General features: G+C 39.7%; 1 protein-coding gene across 7 annotated transcripts in view; it reads right to left on the reverse strand.

Annotated features, from left to right (window-relative positions):
• PHF20 (PHD finger protein 20) overlaps positions 1-24,282 on the reverse strand; it is a 176,293-nt gene that overhangs the window by 85,888 nt on the left and 66,123 nt on the right. For 4 of the 7 annotated variants that reach the window (XM_074970384.1, XM_074970387.1, XM_074970385.1 and 1 more), the window contains exons 8-10: positions 19,051-19,230; positions 17,596-17,772; positions 5,245-5,520 (exon numbers count right to left, since the gene is read on the reverse strand). In XM_074970384.1, coding sequence (XP_074826485.1) covers positions 5,245-5,520; positions 17,596-17,772; positions 19,051-19,230 — 633 coding nt within the window. The remainder of the gene's footprint in view (positions 1-5,244; positions 5,521-17,595; positions 17,773-19,050; positions 19,231-24,282) is intronic. The other 3 variants (XM_074970389.1, XM_074970388.1, XM_074970386.1) reach the window with 1 other exon arrangement.

The following is a 24,282-nucleotide window of genomic DNA, read 5'->3' on the forward strand; positions in this document are numbered from 1 at the left end:
CAGCTCCCAAACTGCTGCGCTGGGCATCACAACATGGGGAGTAGATGGCCAGCCCTCAGTGGAGAAAGAGGTGGTTAGGGACTATTTAGAAAAGCTGGACGTGCACAAGTCCATGGGGCCGGACGAGTTGCATCCGAGAGTGCTAAAGGAATTGGCAGATGTGATTGCAGAGCCATTGGCCATTATCTTTGAAAACTCGTGGCGAACGGGGGAAGTCCCGGATGACTGGAAAAAGGCTAATGTAGTGCCCATCTTTAAAAAAGGGAAGGAGGAGGATCCTGGGAACTACAGGCCAGTCAGCCTCACCTCAGTCCCTGGAAAAATCATGGAGCAGGTCCTCAAAGAATCAATCCTGAAGCACTTACACGAGAGGAAAGTGATCAGGAACAGTCAGCATGGATTCACCAAGGGAAGGTCATGCCTGACTAATCTAATCGCCTTCTATGATGAGATTACTGATTCTGTGGATGAAGGGAAAGCAGTGGATGTATTGTTTCTTGACTTTAGCAAAGCTTTTGACACGGTCTCCCACAGTATTCTTGTCAGCAAGTTAAAGAAATATGGGCTGGATGAATGCACTATAAGGTGGGTAGAAAGTTGGCTAGATTGCCAGGCTCAACGGGTAGTGATCAATGGCTCCATGTCTAGTTGGCAGCCGGTGTCAAGTGGAGTGCCCCAGGGGTCGGTCCTGGGGCCGGTTTTGTTCAATATCTTCATAAATGATCTGGAGGATGGTGTGGATTGCACTCTCAGCAAATTTGCGGATGATACTAAACTGGGAGGAGTGGTAGATACGCTGGAGGGCAGGGATAGGATACAGAGGGACCTAGACAAATTGGAGGATTGGGCCAAAAGAAACCTGATGAGGTTCAATAAGGATAAGTGCAGGGTCCTGCACTTAGGACAGAAGAACCCAATGCACCGCTACAGACTAGGGACCGAATGGCTAGGCAGCAGTTCTGCGGAAAAGGACCTAGGGGTTACAGTGGACGAGAAGCTGGATATGAGTCAGCAGTGTGCCCTTGTTGCCAAGAAGGCCAATGGCATTTTGGGATGTATAAGTAGGGCAGATACTAGATACATAGAGAGCAGATCGAGGGACGTGATTGTTCCCCTCTATTCGACATTGGTGAGGCCTCATCTGGAGTACTGTGTCCAGTTTTGGGCCCCACACTACAAGAAGGATGTGGATAAATTGGAGAGAGTCCAGCGAAGGGCAACAAAAATGATTAGGGGTCTGGAACACATGACTTATGAGGAGAGGACCCTTCCTCTGATCCCATGGCAGCTTACTTGGCTTAAGAGCTTTTGATGAGGGACCTTGTCAAAGGCTTTCTGAAAATTTAAGTGCACTATATCCACTGGATCACCCTTATCCACATATCTGTTGACCCCTCAAAGAATTTTAATAGATTGGTGAGGCATGATTTCCCCTTACAAAAGCCACGTTGACTCTTCCCCAACCAATAATGTTCATCTATGCGCCTAATCATTCTGTTCTTTACTGTAGTTTCAACCAACTTGTCTGGTACTGAAGTTAGGCTTACCAGCCTGTAAATGCCAGGATCACCTCTGGAGCCTTTTTTTAAAATTGGTGTCACATTAGCTATCTTTCAGTTATCTGGTACAGAACCTGATTTAAATGATAGATTACATACCACAGTTAGTAGTTCTGCAATTTCACATTTGAGTTCCCTCAGAACTCTTGGGTGAATACCATCTGGTCCTGGTGACTTATTACTGTTTAACTTATCAATTTGTTCAAATACCTCCTCTACTGACACCTCAATCTGGGACAGTTCCTCAGATTTGTCACCTAAAAAGAATAGCTTAGATGTGGGAATCTCCCTCACATCCTCTGCAGTGAAGACTGATGCAGAGAATTCATTTAGTTTCTCCACAATGGCCTTATCCCCCTTGAGTGCTCCTTTAGCATGTCAATCATCCAGTGGCCCCACCGATTGTTTAGCAGGCTTCCAGCTTCTGATCTATTTTTAAAAATAAATTGCTATTACTTTTTGAGTCTTTGACTAGCTGTCCTTCAAATTCTTTTTTGGCCTTCCTAATTATATTTTTATACTTCACTTGCCAGAGTTTATGCTTGTTTCTATTTTCCTCAATAGGATTTAACTTCCGCTTTTTAAAGGATGACTTTTTGCCTCTCACTGCTTCTTTTACTTTGTTGTTTAGCATGGTGGTATTTTTCTGGTCCTCTTATTGTCTTCTTTTAACAATTTTTTGTATATAAAAATTAGTCAGTATTATATAATTAGTGCCTTCATCTGAGGATCTGATACAACATTTCTCCTCCAGATTCTTTTGTTATTCTGGTATCCTAAGCTTCTTAGCATCATAGTCTGCAGAGACCTTTTTAAGCCCAAGCAGTGCATTATTTAAAAACCAAGGGCTCATTCCACCACGTACAGTAAAATACATAGGAGAGGGCTAAGTTGAAAGAATATACTCCAGTTCTACCTCCACACCCCCTTGGGACTTTTGGGCTTCAGTACCTCCCTTCCATCCCCCTGGCTTCATGCTGCCAAAGGGATATCTGCCATGGTTATTATTTGAACTCATCCTTAACAGAGGGTTCTCCACCAGAGAATGTCCCCCACAGAAACAGTAATCTATATTATGCCTACATTTTCTTTCATCTCCGCAAGGTTGAGAGAGTTGAGAATCAGAAATAAATTTCCCTCCACTTCAACCTGAAGCTAGTGCTAGATCACCGATGCAGCTGCACCAGCACAGATACTATGCAAGGATGACATGAATCTATATAGAGTAAACTCACAGGCCACAGACACCCCACAAAAACTGCCTCTGTATTGCTCCCTAGCATGCAGAGATTGAGCTCCCCTAAATGGTCTTTTTGTGGCCTGCTTCTCCCAATATAGAGGAATTAAAGAAGTTGTGTTGTTTTTTTTTAAATGGGCTTTTGTGCCTGAAAAGCATGTGAGCAGAACTGAATAAAGATTCAAAACCTCTGAATGAAAAATGGTCTGTTTTGCCAGCTTAATTCAATAAAGCACTATCAGAAGCCCTCATAAGGCTATGAGTTCCTGCACTGCAATACAGAAACTTCAAAATATAATCGCTAAAAATACAATTGGTCCAAATGAGTTTTTCCAAAACTGTATAGTACTCAACATGAAAAAAGTCTTTAGTAGCAGACAAATTAAGACAGGAAATGAAAGAGGAGTATGAAAATTTGTAATGTGAAGCATAAAATATGGCAATACGAGAAGCTGAAACGCAAAATGAGTAAACCTCAGAACGTATCCTACTTTAAAACAACACTTCATTTTTATATTACTTCTGGTATCAAGACAGCTTTCATGGGAAGGATTTAAAATAGCTTGTGTTAAAATAAATTGGTCCTTTACTCAGAAGTATAAATTCTAAGTCAGATCAAACTATGTGGTAGCACTGAAGTCTTCATTCCTCAGGCATTTGCATACACAAGACATGGCCTTTACTCTCCCTCAAGAACAACACAAGACATCAAGTTCTCAGAGGCTCAGATGACCAAGGAGGAACCAAGGGATATTACAAAAAGACTAGAATTTCTATAGATCAAATTATTAAAAGAACTAGAAATGCAGCTCAGAACCAGATCCTATAAAGTAGGAACCATCACAGACACAGACAAGACAGGAAGCAGAAGAAGCCCATCTCGATCATTCTCTTAAGCATTAGCAGTTCTCCACAGTATTTTTTCCACCACTACTTATTTAGCTTGTTTTAAATGTTATGTATAGTAAAACTATAAAGGGTAGTTATTTTTAAAAGCATTCCCCTCTAACTCATTTAAGAAAAACTCTGCCTACACTTTTAGTCCAATTTTTTTAATTTTGCTTTTTTTTTGCGCAAACTGTAAAACTACTTGGAATGCAGGATTTTTAGTTTTGTAGGATACTAAAAACTACTTTCAGATATGTAAGTGGTATATGAACAGGAAAGGCAGCCTCTCAAATGAGGAACCATTGTCTTTGCAAGGATAATAAACTAAAGATCATGATGGGGGGGTGTTTAAAGCTATATGCATCTTGCTTTAATTCTGGTTTAAAATAACTAGCTGCTACTTTTTAATTAAACACAAAAATTTTGCAAGTTATATTATTTAATTGTATAAGATAATTAATTTTACAAAATGTTAATGCAACATTAATGTTTGAGATTTTAAACTCAGAAAAGCCCAGAAATTGAGAATTTAGGTAAACAGTGTAGTCTTGTCTTTATCCCTATGCACTATAATGTGGCACAAGAAGATATATTTCGAAAAAAATATTTTACAAATATGGGCTAAGAGCAGAAGAAAATCCATAAAAACTTCTATCTAAATGGAACTAAAATACAAAAAAACCAAAAACAAACCTAGCCCAGAGTTTATCTGAAATATCATGCATAATTCTAGTGAGCACAGTGTTGAGCACAGCAAACAAAAATATAAAGCAGAACACAACCAATAAGATTCCATTTTGAAGGGTACAGGTGGGTGTCACCTAATGAGAATCCTGCATTTTCCCATGTCCTTCTGATTTTTCCCCTCTTCTACTCAAGTAAATTATACAAAATTATTTCACAAGAACTCAACTCCTACATCTGTAGTCATGCAGAACAGGATTCTTGTCAGAGTTCCACCAGCAGCTTAAAAGCAAGCAACCGTAATTACCACAGAAATCACAAGTGAGACTGGACTTTTAGTTACTTTTATCCCTTCTTCTGAATGAGGAAAGTGAAAGATTGAGAAAGAAATGAGTTAGATATTTAGACTGGTTGATGAAAGAACTTCTCTTGTCCTTTCCTCTTCTGAGAGTATTGTTTGGGGAAGAAGGACATTGCCAAGCAAAAATAAAATGAAAGGATTCCAGTATTTCAGGTGTATTTTTTCTTTTTTAGTTAAACACACAAAGGTTTAATAGTGGAATAAATTGCTGAAGGGGAGGAAAAGAAGTTGCTAGGATAAATCAGTTCATGAAATAACTTGGCCAGTTTCTGGAGGAGAGCATCATCTTCTCTAACCTCTAAATTATATTGTTACATTATACCATTTGTATTTATGTTTCTAAATAACATCTCTCAATTCAGGTAGATATTTAAAAGAAGAAAAAGAAGATGAACCCAAAGGACCCTTCTTCGCCTAATATCTATCATGTAACCGAAATGTTTTCCACTAATTTTCCTTTTCATTCTAGATACTAGAATGCTCCTTAGAAATGAAGAGATAGCCAACATACTTACACAATGAACCAGACGTAGTCCGCCTTCTGTTTAAACTTCGTCTGGCTTTTTCAGAAGCCAAAAAACCTCTTGTTTGAATATTTCTTTGTACTGGACTCTGCTGTGGTTCTGGTGCTTTCTCCACTCCATGAAAATATTTCATATGATAATGTAGCAACTTCGCTTTGCGGAATGATTTTGAACAGTCCAAGAGCTTGCATCTAAACTTGTGATCTTGGTCAACAGTCGCAGCTTTTGAAGCAATAAAATCATCTGTTCTCTTAAAAGTTTTTGTTACTGTAAGGACAAAACAAATAAGATTCCCCCATGCTTTTGCTATATTTATCAAATGATTCTCTAAACTTAAAATTAAGAAACTAACATGTATTTAAACATAAAATATTATATTAGCTATGAACAAAAAGTATTGTTGCTATTACCTGCTTTTGAGATCAACAGCCTAGACAGGGACTAACCTGAGACTGTTTTCCTTATTGTCGTTTGATGAACTACTACTAAAATCTCCATAAAAATGTTCATTAACCAACTGCTATTGTAATAGGGAACACAATATATTAGAGAGACTTTGCTTAACTGAGCTTACTTGGGCCAATGGTAGATATCACTGAAGCCTGCAGCACAACAGTAGTACCAGTGATGCTGTCCTCTATGGAAGCAGCATGAATACTACATTTTCCACTTAAAACAGTAATGGCACATTCTATCAAGTTTTTTTAAACATTGATATCTTATATTACAGCACTGGTCAAGAGAAACATTTTTTGCTTCCTAACGTAACTAATTGGGCATCAGAATTTCCTGATGTCAGATCCAACTATAAATATCTGTTAAAGTTAAGAGCTGTGGAGTGCTGCTACTAGAGAAAAGTCAGAGCTGTCCTTCAAGTAAATCAGGTTTATTAAAAAAAGAATTTTTAAAATTGCACACAGTAAATATGAAGGCATGACATTAAGGAAAGGCAAACTTAGGATGAATTCCAAGAAACATTTCTTACTCAGATTTATTAGACTACATATTAGTTTCTCAATAGAGCTGCTGGAAAAAAACTTTGTTCAAATCTTCAAACTGGCCTGGAATAAGGATTAGAGAATACAGTCTACAGAACATTGCTACATTGGCCAGAAGATGAACTAAATAGATTTATTCCCATCTTTTCTAAGGTTCCAAACATTTTCACTTACGTTTTTGATGGGAATTACTATACTCTTGAAACAAACGCATTTTGATTAACAAAAAAACAGTCTGAACTTTCTGTGGTGCTGACAACTATACGTAAAAAAAGTGTCCAAATGGGAAGAGTGCCAGGAAATTGGAGAAATCCCAACATAGCACAATTTAAAAGAAAAGAATGATCCCGGCAATAACCATCACATAAATCTAATTTACATCATTAGTAAGATAAATCACTAAATATCTAGAAGCTAATGGAGTAATATGACACAACATGAGTTTATAGAGAATAATTTTTTCCAGGGACAATGTTGTGGGGTTTTGTTTTGTTTTTTAAACAGAAGTGCAAAGTTAGTGAATAAAGGCACTGCAGTTCATGTTGTGTATTTAGATTTTAGTAAATCATTTGGATAAAACAAATACTCTCCACAAAAAACTCCACAAAAGAATAATATTAAATCATGGTATCTCAAGTTGGAGGAGGGAAACGTATCTAGTAGAAGGTCTCAGAGCTAGCAAGTTCAATGAACTGGAAATGGAAGTAAGCAGTCTCTTAATGAAAAAAATCACATTAAATTGGGAGGAGTTGAAAACACCAACAAGGACACAGAATTAATACAAAGGGACCATGAGAGATGATAAACATGGTCAGAAAAAGAGTGGGAGAAAATAATCGGATAGCCAGTCACTGGGAGGGAGGAAGCTGGGAAGCAGTACTGCCAAGATGAGCTAAGCACAAGAGTGAATAGCAATATCTGTAATACGAGATAACAAAAATGGCCAATGCAATTTAGGGCTAAATACACAGAGGCAACATGGAACAGGAAAGTAAATTGTTCTGGAGCAACTGCATCTGAAATGCATTCAGTTTTGGGTACTACATTGTCTGAAAGAAACTGACAAACCTGGAAGAGTTCAAAGAGAGAAAAGCAACAGAAGTACTCAATAATGCAAGACAGACTGATTCCTGGGGAAAGTAGGAGAGCTTCATACACACACAGCAGGTTACCGAAGAGAAAAATGGAGAGATTTAACAATCTACAGTTATTTACTGGGAGCGAACAACAAGAACAAAGAAATTTTTTTAGGGTTGTGCATGGGGGAAATAAAGGAGAAAGGGGAAGAAAAAAAATTAAGAAAGGCAAAAAATTTAGGCCTGGTATCAGTAAGAACTTCCTGACAGTGAGGGATTTCAAATTATTTTGTTAATTTCAACAAACCTAAACAGGGCCATGTAAGTGGGTTGGCAAAATTTGCCAACATCAAAACCTAAAATATTGTATTCATAAAGAATGAAATATATAACGGAAGTGGAAGGAAATCTGATTCAATTTACAAGTAACATGAAGATGGGAAAATATTGTTCAATTGCAGCAAGGAGGACCAGTAGGGTCTCAGGCTTCAATAAAAGAAATATTCTAAAGATGACATGGGAAACTATTGTACAATTGTCATGATTAGACCCTGTCGGGAGTCCTGTATCCAAGCTTGGTGCATCTTTCTTCCACAGGTTGCAAAGGTACAGAGAATAGCTTCTAACTGATCTGATAAACTGAAGTTTGGAGAAGAGGAGGCAACAGAGGAATTGAGGATGGGCTGGAAGCAGGAGAGAGAAAGGAAGGGAGAACTTACTGCAATGGGCACAAAGGAATCTATTCAAACTCTAGGGCAACAATAGGAAATACACAGACATGCCTGAATTTCGAACTACAAAGTTTAGATTATCACCATATACAGGCATTTCCCCCCCCCCCTTCATACAATAATGCCCACATGGAATTTTCTGCTCATGGGAATTAATATAAAGTTGGTGTGCAACTGTTCTACCCAGGGAGACCTTGGGAAAAAAACTGTACCCCAAAAAAGTACAATCTCTCCCAAGATTGATGGTAGGAAAGGAAAAAGTGTGCAGAGGTGGAAGAGGGAAGCTCCTCCTCTCCCACAACAGCCCAGGAAAAACTGGACCTTGATTACTGTGATTCTTGGTCACATGCACTAGATATTAACAGGAATTATTCAATTTGGGGACAGTAAGGTACTTTTTACTGAGGACATACTAGCAATGAACTTTCAGAGGTTCCATCTTTTTCTGGAGCACTGTGGGGGGACGGGACGGGGGGAAATGAACTCAACATTGCAAACAAGCAATTTCCCGTGAATATTGATGTCGATCAGTGTGAGCCCTCTATGTATCCCACCATTTATTTTGGGGTCCTTATAACCTAGAATGCTGAAAGAGAAAATGACTTACCATAATTCTGGCCTTCTGCCACAGATCACCAATCCATAAATCATATATATCTTAAACCTCTGGCTTGTGAGGGATCCTATCTGGATTTAGAATTTCAGCTAAGCTGTTGGGTAATAACCAATAGAGGGCACAAGCTAAAGCATGCAGACTTTCTGAGGGTCAGTAACTGCTTATCCTTAAATTGCTTTTCATACAAATAGGAACTCTTCTGAACTCTACCTCTCACCTACCCACTGACCACTCAATCTACTGCTTCATGTATCTTCAGAGCACAAAATCTTCAGTTACATGGGTTATTCTGTTTTCTGTTTATTCTTTTAAAACACGGCTTTCTTCTACTCCTCTGGAACTTCCCCATTTTCGAAACTAAGGCCATGTCTACACTAGAGTTTTGTCGACAAAAGTTATGCCAATTAAACCGCTGTTGCATGTCCACACTATGTCCGCTCCTTGTGTCTGCAGACCACATCCACACTAGCAGCTCTTCCATTGACACAAAGCAGTGCACTGTGGGTATCTATCCCACTGCACAACTGGCTGAAGGATGCTTTGGGAAAGCTTTGTAATGTCTCATGAGGGCAGGTACAGCTCACAGAGCTCTTCACACTGAGCAATGTCAAAGCTTCCCAGAGCTTTGAAGGGGCAGGGGCGCGTGCCTGCAGGGAAGCCAAGTTCAAAATAGTGAGCAGAGCAGTCATGATGGGCATTGTGGAATACTGGGGGAGACCAGTTATGTCAACATAACGAATGGCGGCATCTACACTGATGCTTTGTCTTTTTAGCTTTGTTGCAAAAAGCTGTAAGCCTCTCGGAAAGGTGGTTTTATTTTGCCACCGAAAGTAGCTTTGTAGCGTGTACACCTCCACTGTTTTGTTGGCAAAACCTGCCTTTTACTGACAAAACTGTGTAGACACAGTTAGACACACATTGTGTAGACACAATAAGACAAGGCCTTATTAAAAATTAAGCCTGCGAACCCAGGATTTGAAAAACTACTCTGATCGCATTACTTACGTATTGTACCTCTTTCTAGCACCTTGAATGTTTCCAGAACCCACTGCACTAAAGATGTTGCTGTCTACAGTAAAAATGTCAAAGTCCTCAATTAGCAGCCTTTCAGCGTACAAGATGACTTGACCCATGGCAAACGGCACCTGAGACACCAATTACACCTAAAGTTATGAGGTTAAACGGAGCCACACAGCCCAAACATTTGCTTCACCTGTGCCAGCGTTAAAAGGATAGAGGAACTGGAATACAGAGAACACACTGAAAGATCAGACATGCAAGCACAGAGTGCACAACCAGTGCAAACTTCAGCACACGCTTCAAAGCTGGGGAGATGAGGCAATTTAAAGCCTCCCCCTTCAGATCAAGAGGTGGATTCAGCCCTTCAACTTTATTCAGTGTGATAAAGTGGAACGTTGAAGATACTGAAATGGTTCTCTTGAACCTATATCTAATGACTTGTCAAAATGCCAGTCTCCAGTGCAGAGCCGCTGGCTGAGGCAAAAAACTTTGACTCTACTCTTTTCTAGAGCAGCCAGGTGGCATGATGCTTGCCCATATTCACTGGCTTGAGTTGATAACTTTTATGGTACCTTGGGAGGAATCATGACCCATGCTGCTGCAGGATATGCAACAGTCCTGTCAACTGGAGGCAAACATTTTCTGCATTTGAAGGGACTAGACTGCTTCTCCTTACCGGAACACCAAGGCCAAATGACTAAAAAGTTTGTGACTAAAAAGGTCAAAAGTCCTATGTAGACTAACACACTTCAAGCATAATCTTAGAAAACAACACTAGGAACTTCACAGCAGAATCACGGAAAGCATAGGAGGCATTTTTAAAATCAGAAACCAACCTCTGAGTATCAAGCATGCCCATGAAGAGCCAAGCACCAAGAGTATCTGTGGAGTGATTTTGAGCCTGCTCGCAGACAGAAGAGAAAACTGGTACTAGCTGTCAGAACAGCTGATGAGCACTCTGGCTCACATCCTATTAGTTGGAATGCCTCTTGACTGAGTTAATTCCCATCAACCATTCAGTCACCCCACAGAAGCAGGAGATCCACAGGATGGAAATCTACTGTACCAGTAATCTTTTTTCCTCATCATTTTTTAACAGTTCAAATACAGTAGCAGAATATGACCATTATCCTTTAAAATTTTAACTAATTTATATATATATATATTTTTATAAAATGTATGTATGTATGTATGTATCAGTCACATGCAACACTACTGTTGAAAATTATATCAAAACTTCAGGAAATTTAAAATTTAAGTTCCATAAAGCAATATTTTGCCCATGTTAAACATACTATACATGAAGGTATACATTAAAAGCCTAACAAGCAATGAAAAAGTATAACAGATGCACATTTTGAATTGGTTAGCAATGCTAAACAGTGCAGTGTGTCATGTTTTGAGATGGATGTGGCTGCACAAACCGAACCCTGAACTCAACTCTCAGCAGGTAACAGAGAAGACACCAGTTTTTAAGCAGTTTTATGTTTAAAAAGTTATTGTTAATGTTCCCACACATACAGATTTTGTGTGCGCGCTGCATGCAAATTACACAATCTCACAGCTAAACATGCAGCACCAATACCACACAGCCAAGGATTAAAAATGAAGGCAAGTCATTTTACTTGACTTCGGAATATTCTCCCAAAAGGAAGAGACGGAAATTCTATTCCTTGTGACATTAGAACTAAGCTGTACAAACAACAGATGAAAATATTAGGGAAGAATGCTCCATTTTCCTGAGATGGTAGGTCATTTCCATCTCCAATTTCCAGGATTTTATATTGTCAATTTAAGAGCATGCACACAACAGTAAAGGCAGTCTGCGGATATGGTTGCTCAACAAGGTATCCAAGCTGAACTCTCAAAAACAAATAGCTGAAGCAACTTTCCTATTTGGCCATTTAAGGTATTTGGATTCATTCCATGAATGAATCAATTCAGCTTTAAAACCACACAAAGCACCTTTTTTTGCTTTCATCTCCACAGATACAACCCCTGTTTGAGAGACAAGAATACACAGACACAGAGTCAGCACAAGATAAACCAGGCATACAGCTAGAACAATGCATATTTAAAACCAAGAGTTTTCATTAACCTTTTTAAAGACAAACGAGGGATGAAGAGGAAAGTTAGAGCAGAACCTGGTTACTACCTGGAGTGCAGGTTTTACAAACAAAAGGAGCTGATTCCTAAGGACTAGTCTCCACTAGATAGTTCTGCCAGTTTAATTATATCAATATGGTTAAAGCAGCAAACGTTCCTAGTGAAGAAACAGTTTTATATTGATACAAGTGCTTACACTGATATAGCATATTCCAGTTCCCTGACTGGCATCAGCTACATCGGTATAAGCACTTTTATAACAAGTAACTAGAGCTTTTAGCAGCACAGCGATGCTGGCAAAAATCACACCCCTCACCGACATAGTTATGTTACCAAAACTTTCTAGAATAGGCCTGCCTTAAATCTGCAGAAGAACAAAGTTATTCTGAGACTGGTTTACCAAGTTGTCAGTCTCTAAGGAAATAAAAAGGGACATGGAGAGTCAAGTGCAGACACACCAAAGTAAGCTGGCCACTCCCCAATGTCACAATCGTAGTTTTAATGCATCCCAATGTAGGCTACCTGTATGTTTATGGAATGATAGAACTTTTTTTGTTCATCAGATAACAGTTTGGGGTCAATGGTCTGCAAGGGATGGATGTGCACCCTGGCACCCAGGACAGATGGGAAAAAGATGGATCTCAATGATATCTCCCATGACTGCCTACTGCTGATGTGTTTCTCATTTAACGTGAATATATTGATAATTTCTCCTGAGAAGATCATGCAGTCAAGTCTGTGATGGGATGCAAGACAGTTACACTACAGATATGGCTGCATTCACTGATAGTAATCAATAATACTAACACTTTTAATCACAGAAAATCTATTTTGGTCAAATCAACAGAGACTGTGGCTCTCAGATAAGTATAACCACTTAAAGGCTTCCATGGTTAACAATGGGTTGGATAGGTTTCAGAGTAGCAGCCGTGTTAGTCTGTATTCGCAAAAAGAAAAGGAGTACTTGTAGCACCTTAGAGACTAACAAATTTATTTGAGCATAAGCTTTCGTGAGCTGTCAGGGATGGGCTAGGTTTAATTAGTCCTGCTTCAGCACAGGGGGCTGGATTTCATTACCACTTGAGATCCCTTCCAGCCCTACATTTCTATGATAACTGAATATGCTATGAAATTAATGGTTTTACTTTTACTTTCTGACAGCACTTACTCTTTGAAAAAATAAGTGAATGATTCCTATTCTTAAAATCTTTCCAATGAAATGTCAGCAAAACAAACTCAGTGTAGTTACATTCAGCATATCTTGTGTATGTCCATCTATAAATACTTGATATTTTTATATTATGTATATTTTACTAGAAGAAGTGAAAAATGAAATATCAAATCCAGAAAACCACCTCTGATTTCCAGCAGCCTACGTTTAATGACCCCGAACCAGAGTCGGGGGAAAAGAAACCACAAAGAAAAGACCAGAATTTTTGAGGTAGGGACAAGTACACCATGCACCATTATACACCATATTTATTGTGCCCTTAGAGTTTCAATAGTTCATTCAGTCTCATACCCTAAATCAACTTCTGTGTTTCTTTAGAACAGCCATGGCCTGAGCAAGCTCTCCCATTTGCAGTCTGGCAATCTCAGTCAATCAAGTTATCTTACGACTCTTGAAATGATTAAGGCACTGCCAGTTTTCTACAGAATTCTCAGAGATGTATGCACAGTCAAAGCTCATCTCTACATGGGCAAAAACAAAACTACACACGCTCCAGGGTCATGAGCTACCTGCAGATTTCTCTTCTCCTAGGCAAGGGACCAAACAGGTTTGTGAATGTAAGAAAAAGGGCAAGTGAGGGGGATTAGTGTTCCTTGAATTCATGAATATTTGATTGCACACCAGCATTATACTCTTCTATTGTGCCTTGTAGTAAGCAGAGCTTCCATCTGACAGCAGCCGCAGGTATGCTTCACAGAGCTCTGCATTAGAAACCTGAGAAACTCCCTCTTGGAATTCCAACAGACATTCAACTAAAGCGCCTGTTTTGTCCTTTTCCTCCTCCAGCCCCATACAATCCCAGCTCAAACACCTTCTCACCTCAGCAGGAGGAGGGTTCTAAGTGGTAAAAGACGTCAGGATCCAGACTACTGTAGGGAACATGTGGAATCCTGAACTCAAGACCTGGTAGGCAAGTGAAGGAGGAAAAGATTTGCAATTGTTTTAATTTTTAATTCAAAGGATTACTTGAATTTTTTCTAAAACTAATAGAACATACTGTTTGAGATCCCAAATCATTAACAAAACATGTGGATGTACAGATCACAAATAAATACATTTTAAAAGGTGTCAGAACCCGAGTTAAGATAGCTCTGGGTTGTCTGTTTCTACTGTAATAGTTGATAATATTACAAGAAAAAGTATTCTTTATATTGCTGTAGTTAGTGATGCCTTCAACTCTTGTAAAGGAAACAGAACTCTGAATTCAGATCTTGAGAGGTAACGAAAGGCGAAACTAATTTTCAGCTACTTTGTTTTCAAATATATTTATTTGTAGTCTGTAAGTCTCTACATATTTCCATTACTAATTTCGGATCAAATGTTATTTTAAAAAGCATTTCAGTTTATAATTATTTGGAATCAAACATTTTTGAAACTACTTAAAAACTTTGCATTCCAAATGAATATATAAAGGTATCATGGTAGCTTTCCCTTTTCTAGCTTTTTATTAAAATTAACTGCTAATCCAAATGTTTTACAACCTTTCCCTGTTATAGATTCCCAACGCCAAATGGGACCGTTGTGATCATCTAATCTGGCCTGCTGTATAACACAGGGCAAAGAACTTCCCCCAAAACATCCAATCTTGGGTTAAAAATGGTCAATAATGGAGAATCCACCACAAAACCTGGATAAATTGTTCCAGTGATTAATTACTCTCACTGTTAAAAACTAACATCTCATTTCCAGTCTGAATTTGTCTAGCCTCAGCTTCCAACCACTGGATCATGTTTTACCTTTCTCTGCTAAACTGAAGAGTCCACTGTTAAATATTTGTTCCCCATGTAGATATTTATAGACGAATCAAGTCACCCTGTAACTGTCTCTTTATTAAACTAAGGAGATTGAGCTCCTTGAATCTATTGCGATAAGACATGTTTTCTAATCCTTGAATCATTTTCATGGCTCTTCTCTGAACCCTCTCTAATTTATCAGCATCCTTCTTGAACTGTAGACACAAGAAAAGGATACAATATTCCAGCAGTGGTTGCACCAGTGCCAAATACAGAGGCAAAATAAGCTCTCTACACCTACTCAAGATTCCCCTGTTTATGGATCCCAGGATCACACTCGCTCTATTTGGACACAGCATCACACTGGAATCTTATGCCGATTATCCACCACAATCACCAAATCTTTTTCAGAGTCACTGCTTGCCAAGATTGAGTCCCCCAACCTGTAAGTATGGCCTACTTTCTTTGTTCCTTGGCATATACATTTAAATTTTGCCATATTAAAACATGTGATTTACTTGAGTACAGTTTACCAAGTGACGCAGATTATTCTGTATCAGTGACTTTCCCTGTTCATTTTTTACCAGTCCCCCAACATGTGTGTCATCTGCATCCTTTATCAGTGATCATTTTATATTTTCTACCAGGTCATTGATTAAAAAAAAAGTTAAATAGCATAAGGCCAAGAACCAATTCCAACAGGACTGCAAACACACCTGCTCAATGACAACTCCCTATTTATAATTACATCTTGGTACCGATACGTTAGCCTGTTTTTAACCCAAAGTGTGCCATGTTAATTTTATATAATTCCAGTTTTTTTAATCAAAATGCCATGTGTTACCAAGTCAAATATCAACATTACCTTTATCAACCAAACTCGCAATCAAAAAAAGCTATCCAGTTAATCTGATAGGATGTGTTTTTCATAAACCTATGTTGATTTGCATGAATTACATTACCATGCCTTTAACCCTTTTCCAATAGTCACTAGTTCTATTAAATTATAGAATATAAATTAAGTACCATACATATGAGAATGTCATAATCCAAAAACATATTATATGGAGGCATCAACTGCAGCTCCATAGTTAAGGCTGAGTTTGCATTTGAAGTTCAACCACTTTATGTATGAATAGAGCATATTGTACCCACTGAAATCACAGCACTTGCAGAATTAATGTTCTAAGAATTTACACGTAAATCTATTCACTAATTTATAAAAAATTAATTTAAAAATGAGTCCTTTAAGAAACTGAATACTCTGTGTCAAAGAAGATCATTCAGAATTTACAAATTCTAACATATTGTCTATCAACAGACATTGGCAGAGAGGTAAAGATTGAGTGGCGCTGATGTGACAGGTAGGATTTTTCCCTTCCATTATTTTTATAACAAAGTTTGTCAAAGGCTGAAGATGAGTAATCTCCTTCAGGGATACACAAAAATTCTTCTCTTTCAAAATGGTCATGATCAATCATTGTTTTGAACAGGACTGAGGCCACAGGATACCCTTAGTAAAGATGGCCACCGCCTAATTCACCAGTTCTTAACAGTGTTCCTAGGGGCATCTTCCCTGAAGGTTGTTTGGCTTCATTGCCACCGGGAACAATGGGAAACAGGGCCCATCCTAGCTGAGGGTAGGTTGTATCTCAGTCCCATTGAGAACAGTGGAAAATGGCAGTCATTTTGAAAGAGGGAACTTCAGGAATTTCTCTGAAGGAGATTTTGTGCCAAAGCTACTCCTGAAGAAACTTTTGGTTATGAAGAACAGCAGCAGCAAAAGATGATCCTTAATCCCCAAAATTTCTTTAAAAAAAAAAAAAAAAAAATCTATTTGTTGCATCAGATCTACTTAACAGAGATGGAGGGAAAGGGACCGTGAGGTATGTGTACACAGGGACGTAGAAGGAATCAAGTGTGTATAATCTAGTACTCTAACAATGTCAAGCAGCTGTAAATCCAGTATAACTGCTCAAGATGCTCTGGCTGCTTTGCACTAGTTCAGAATGTCATACACTAGCAAGAATAGATGAATCAAGCCTTAAAAGTTAATTTTTAAAATTTCTTATCTTCAAATAACTGGAATTTTCACAGCATGACATTCTCTTGGGGCTTCTAATTTGTTGTTTATGTATAAAAATTCTAATTATAAAATACATAAAACTCCCACACAACAACTATGTTAAAATGGAGTGAAGATCGAAAGTACGTATTATGATGTTTAGGGTAAAGAAACATTAAAGAGATGTTAATCATCCCCACAAAGAAGAATTATAAGCCCAGAAAATTCAAAGTTAAGGTTAATTTAAGGAAATCCATACATGTTACAATTTGGAAATGCACAGTTAGGATACCCCAACAACCTTAACTCTCTCCTGCAATGATGATAAAAAGGGGGGAAATATATTAAAGAAATTAATATCACTTTAAACATCAGTTTAATCGTATTTTGGACCACAAAACACAAATATATTAATCATGATTGTATGGTTATTGCATATATGAGACTGTGGAGTTACCCTACCTTTCACATAGCTAAACCCTAATAATCTGAAATGCAAAATTACCACTGTGTTTACAAAAAATTGTTCATAACAACTCCAAAGTTAACCTGTAATAGCAAAACTCAGAGCATCAAAACCCAAAGCATGTATTTTTCCTTTATACAGCATTCACAGAAATGCCCCCCCCCTTTTTTAATTTTGTAAATAATCATGTAATAGAGAAATGTTTGAAAAGAAAAAAGGTGCCTAGTGCCAGTGTTCTATCATAAATACACAAAAATACAAAGGCATCACATTTTAAATTTGTTAAATCTAAATTTGAACCTGTAACAGAAGGCTCTTGGGTTTCAGTAGATGTAAAGGAGAGCTCACGGTCATCAACTTTTTCTTCCTTTAAACTGCTGTTCACATCAAGCAGTGTGGTCTGTGATACATCTCCAGAAGATTGATGTGCTTGTTCACAGGAGTTTTGGTCAGACTCAACAGGAATTTCTAACTGAACTAGAAGAGAAAGAAAAAAGGAGTTTGTGGGAGCAAAATACACAAAAACATCAGATAGCCAAAGTACTGGAAAAGACAGCTCTACATCACAAGATGCTGAAGACTTAGGCAAAAGCAGATGTGTTCGTCTCACCATATTCTGTTTTAGGTGGATAACAGGAATGTGTGAAACAAAACCTCCACTCCCTTCCCTCTTAGCATTTGAATATCACATCCAGTCTTCTTTTCAGCATATGCGCAACGTGGCACATGACCAGTATTCATCACTGCATTTGGTCCACTGGTTGGATAATTAGCTTCCCCGGCCCAGGGTAGGTACTGATGGGGAGCATGACATTAACGCCATTCCATGCCCCCCATCATATCCAGTGATTCCAACAGACCACACAGCCCGAATGGGTTTAATAGATCGGATTTCCTGAGAAAGTTGGGGAGAGAATGGAGTGGCTCGATCAAGGTATTTAAACTAGGGCTGACATTTAACTTACATGATAAAGAGATTGCACTACAGTACTTGTATGAGATAAATTGAAAAATACAATTTCTTGTTTTTTACAGTGCAAATATTTGTAATAAAAAATAAATATAAAGTGAGCCCTGTACACTCTGAAATTAATACATTTGAAAATGTAGTAAACATCCAAAAATATTTAAAATAAATGGTATTCTTTCGTTGCTTAACAGTGTGATTAATCACAATTAATTTTTTTAATGGCTTGACTGCCCTGATTTAAACAGTACAGTTCTCACTACACCATGGTATCTTAAGTACCTGGTGGAGGTTCTACAAAGGAGAGAGTGAAATACAGTAGTTGGAGATTGTTCTAGTGTGGAGGGAGAAAGGTTGTAAAAGGGAGAAAAAGCATCCATCCAAACTGATGTAAGCACTATAAGGCAGGTACTGTCATTTTGTTTGGTGTTAGTTCAGTGCCTAACAATGGGGTGCTGGTCTAGGATGGGGGGCTCCTAGGCTGAAATAGTAATTAATTAGGAAATGAATAAATGAATGGATATTCTATATGGTTCAACTAGTTCCAACAGGGATCCCTTAAACCTTAGAGAAACTTTTACTCTGGATTATCTGGGCAATCTGTCCCCAGTTCAAGTGGATTCTAATGTATTAACTGCACATAAAAACTAAACATAAAATCAGTTTTATCAATCTTCTTTACAAGTTAAAGTCATTTAAACTTCATCTTAGTAATTAGTTATAACACATGACTAAACAACTCTCCTTCATAATGACCCAAGAGCATACCATTACAACAAAGTACTTACGGTCCTCTGGTTCCTTTGGACTAGATGCTGGATCTTTCGAAGGTCCAATTTCAGCAAAAGTTGTTGTAACAATATCTGTATTTATTATCTCAGGACTACCATTGGATGACAGCCTTGAGGATCGTCTCCTAATTTGGTCTCTTTCATTGATGCCTGGAGAGTTTTTCAACTTTTCCTGAGCTAAAAAGCATAATAAAATTTAAATTCATTGTGCAAATCGGCTGTCAATCATGAAAAACATTGAAGTTTGACAATGAGGTACTACTGGTTATGTGGTTAACACCTGTAGATCACTTGTGCCTCTACCCCCAATAACTGGAGTTCTGATTATTAAACAGGTAAGTAAATTCCCATTCTCCTTTGAGTGATTGTCCATATGTATATTCCACTGCTGGCGACTCCTAAGCAGTGATTTTATGTAATGGAGGTGGGAGTCTGAAGTCTTTTGGAGAATAAAGATTGCAGCACTCTCCTCAATGAAGTGATGGCGACTAGAAACAGTTTTCATTTACATATGAAAGAGGGAACCTTTTGGTAACTGTTCAAAGCTAGACTCAGAGCCAATGGAGTAACAGGGTCCTTGACTGATAACATCTTAATCAGGCCTTTGAGGAACTTGATCACAGGTGGTTAGGAGAAGGTTGTACGGCTGTCTATAGGTGCATGATGGACTGAGATCACCACCAAGTGTACTTTGACTGAATTCAAGGATAAATTACTTTGTTTTATCTCCTGTGCGTAATTCAGAATTCAAGGTATCAAGCAGTGATGAGGGGTGATGGACTTCCACTGGCACAAGTGAGAAAACCTGGTCCATTTCTCCAGGTAAGTTTCCCTCATAATGTCCCTTCCTGCTATTTATGAGGGACGAACCTAAGAGCCAACATTCAATGTTTACCAGCAACTCCTGTCAGGCCAAACTCATTACACTGACCACATTGTAGTCATAGTATTTATCTATAAAAAAAAAGTCATGTAAGGTATCAAATGAAAGCTGCTGACACACTGATCATTAATATAATTGTGAAGGGTATGTATTAACACTACAACAGAAATTATGTATACCTACTGATATTAAACTTTGAAGTCTGTAACCAAAGGAAGAAACAGGTTTCTTCCAGTCAGGCAAGCAGGCGGGCAGAGTTGTCTCTCTGTCAAATGTAAATTAAGCACAGCAAGCCAAAAACAATGGGAGCTACATCTGCATGTCAAGTCAACCAGAAACAGAGGTTGGCAAGCGTGTGTGAATTCAATATGGCGCCAGCACACCGACCAACCGACCAGCATTTCAAAGGTCTACTGAACTATAACAGGGGGTGCCAGGACAACACTTCATTATTCATTTCACTGAGGAACACCTTTGGCAGAGGGGGATGACTTGTGAAGGAATGAATCCTGGATTCACTGAAAACCAGCAAGCTCTGCATAAAGACTGAGGGCAAGAAACTGCTTTAGACAAGGGTTGGGCATGTGACATTTTAGTCTCAAGAAATGGGGTTTTACTTTAGTTTTATTTGTAACAGTTTTATTTTTACTCTATACTCACTTGAATCTGTGTATCTCTGAACTTTATACATTTGTTTTCACCATAAGAACATAGGAGTGGCCATACTGGGTCAGACCAAAGGTCCATCTAGCCCCGTATCCTGTCTTCTGACAGCAGCCAAGGCTAGGTGCCCCAGAGGGAATGAACAGAACCACTAATCATCAAGTGATCCATCCTGTTGCCCATTCCAAGTTTCTGGAAAACAGATGCTAGAGACACCATCCCCACTGCCCATTCCAATTATCCCCTAGCCAATGAACTTATCTAGTTTTTTTTTAAGCTGTTATAGTCTTGACCTTCACAACATCCTGAGACAAGGAGTTCCACAGGTTGTGTTGTGTGAAAAAATACTTCCTTTCGTTTGTTTTAAACCTGCTGCCTATTAATTTCATTTGATGACCCCATAAATAGATTACAGTGCTGTATTATTTAAAGGACCTGATCCTGAGCTGTAACCTTCCAGCTGTGTACACACTGTCTCTTGGTAATCTTACCTGGTAATCACCTTGGTAAGCTTACCTGGTAATCACTGAGAGGGTCCAGTGACAGGGTCTGGATGCTACGAGGAACACTCTTCAAAGGGGGTTTGGGGACTGAGGTACACCTGTGAAGCAAAACTGAGCTGCCAGAGTCCTGAGGAGTGTGTTTGAGTAGTTGAAAGGCTGGCGGTGTACAGGAGCTCACAAAAAGCTAACACAGGATGAACTCCCTCACACTGGAGACAAGGGACCCACAATCCTGGGCACCCAAGAAACTGCCACATGAGGATGTTCCTGACTGAACAGAAGCAGGCATACTTTACTGTCAACAACCAGCCAACCTCCATGCCCTGAGATAAAGATATCTCCGATCCACATGTAGGATTTCCCCCTTGTTTTGTGATATCAGAGATCGGGAAACAAAGGTAAGGTTTTGGGCTGGGAGGCTGACAGGTTCAGAATGACCAGGAACCAAAGCTGCCACAGACATCCTGGGTCTACAGGGATCAGCTTAGCTGAATCCTGTTTGATCTTGCAGAGCACTCTGGGGACCATGGGAATTAGGAGACAGGCATACATCATGATCATTGCCACTGATATGGTAGCAGTATCTGCTGAATCCAGAGCTGCTTGTAGGCTCACCTTAGCCACAAAATCATATTCTGAGACTCTTCCCAAATTCTCCCTTTCAGGTCTGAGAGAAGTTTGTCACAAAGGCCTATATTCTTTCACAATTCCTGAAGTTACAGCAAGCCAGCAGGACTTGGTAAATGGTAACCCACAACTGAAGGCTCAGCAACGAGTACACTTTTCAACTCAATAAATCTAGTTTCTCTGGATCCTTGTCTCTGGGTGTTGATTTATACTGATGGCATTTTTCATTGGCCTTCATTACCAATAATGAAGGTGGCATTGGAAGTACATGAGAGAACTGAGGCCCTTTGGGTGGAACCTGATATTTTTGTCCATTTTACAAAAGGCAGGAGCTACTGTGGATGCGTGTTTCTGACAATACTTTCACTGGTTACAATCACCAGAATGGCAATTTTTCCTGGTGTGAAGGACCGGGGTATATACACCAATTTGTGGGTCTGCTCCTGAACTTCTTCCATGGGGATTTGCAGAGTCTGCACAATCCTCTTAAGTTGTTCTTGGAATCCCCAAAAGTCATCAATTTAAGAGAGAGTCTGTGGGACAACACCTTCACTGGGAATGACGGTGCCACCAGAGCCAATATATCACCTGGTAATGAGACCTAATCCAAGTCCTCCTCTTATTCTGGTGAGGGTTGGGGAGGTGCTGGCTCTGGCACACCTTATGATGCCATGGTTGGTGGAAGTAATCTTGCAGATTGCTGGAGTCTATACTGAGGCTCTGCCCTACTGTAGGAGAACCACGGGTCCCAATATGGCCAAACTGGAACCCTCAGGCACTCTCCCAGCGGCCATGGTGTGGGAAGCCAGGGACCTTGTGGTGGAGTCTCCCAGTATCCTTCCCTGGAGGAATGTCCAAATCCCCTATAATAAGAGTTTAGGTCCCATCCAGATTCTCTGTTATCACCTGAAGCCTCACATGAGGTTGATGAAAACACTCCACATCCATGGGAAAAAGCTATTGCTCATGGAGCAAAGCGTAAGGTTAGCAGGGTAGCAGGAGAGAAGTTATCAACATTGTTTTAGTGCAGCAAATGGCAGCAAAGCAGATAAAAAGAGGTGACCCTGGCTCCTGCACAATCAGCAAGTCTCTGCCATAAACTTCAGTGCCAGCTGATGCAGTGGTGTGGCCAGAAGTGCCACTGGGCTACGAACACTAACCGTGGTGCCACGGCTGGCATCTTTCAACGCAAAGGTCTTTGATGACGCCACAATCATGTCAAGGATTGCTATCTGTGCTGAGTCTCTTGAGAAGTGAGGTTTCAGAGGTTCTGATTTTGCTTAGTGTCAGCTCACTACCAGTTCCTATGGACCAATATGGAACTGAGCTTACACAAGAACTACATGGAACGGTGAAGTCTGAGAGCGAATAGTGCTGATGGGAGTAAGAATAGGTGGGAGATCTCCCTGTAGGGCTACCCGCACTCTGAGTCTTGCCCGCCAATTTCTTGGTGGATTTGGATGATGGATATCCCCCTAGGGATAAGGAGCCTGCACTTTCACTCTTTGGCTCCGACAGAGGGGTGAGGGGCACTTCAAGAGCTAGGATCGGAAGCCGGTCTCAGGGACTTAGTCATACAAGTACATTTCTCTGTCTTTTCTCTGTCCAGGCACTAAATGACTTATAAAACAAGAATTTCTCAGATATATGCAATTCTCTTAGGCAATAATGGTATGAGGAATAACATGATTTTGGCAATTAATTGATCTTTAAATATTCATGGTAAACAGGCCTGATGGGATGTTAGATGGGGTGGGATCTGAGTTACTACAGAGAATTCTTTCCTGGGTATCTGGCTGGTGAATCTTGCCCATATGCTCAAGGTTTACCTGATCGCCATATTTCGGGTCGGGAAGGAATTTTCCTCCAGGGCAGATTGGAAGAGGCCCTGAAGGTTTTTTGCCTTCCTCTGTAGCATGGAGCATGGATCACTTACTGGAGGATTCTCTGCTCCTGGAAGTCTTTAAACCAGGATTTGAGGACTTCAATAGCTCAGACATAGGTGAGAGGTTTTTTGCAGGAGTGGGTGGGTGAGATTCTGTGGCCTGCGTTGTGCAGGAGGTCAGACTAGATGATCATAATGGTCCCTTCTGACCTTAATATCTATGAATCTATGAATAAAGGTACTTAATGTGACCATCGTAAATAGGCATTGCTTTATTGTATGCCAGACAGAACAAAGCCAGGAGACCTCAGGAGGCCACCCTGTAACTTGGATACTTATCTGCTAACATTACTTAAAACTACTAAAATTAGAGAAAAGTGCCAATGGGCACATTATCTAAAGCAAGGGTGGGGAAACCTTTTCTACCAGGGACCACTGACCCACAGAAAAAAATATCAGTTGCGGGTGACACTCAGCCCCGCGGGCAGGGGAGGCACAGAGCTTCTCCTAGGCTCCAGGATGGGGCCAGAAATGAGGGGCTGAGGGTGCAGGAAGGGGCTCTGGGCTGGGATGTGGGAGGGGGTGAGGGCTCCATCTGGGGGTGCAGGCTCTGGAGTGGGGCTGGGGATGAGGGGTTTGGGTGCAGGAGGGGGCTCCGGACTGGGGCC

Source organism: Natator depressus, chromosome 13, assembly GCF_965152275.1.
Source record: "Natator depressus isolate rNatDep1 chromosome 13, rNatDep2.hap1, whole genome shotgun sequence".
Taxonomy (NCBI): Eukaryota; Metazoa; Chordata; order Testudines; family Cheloniidae; genus Natator; species Natator depressus.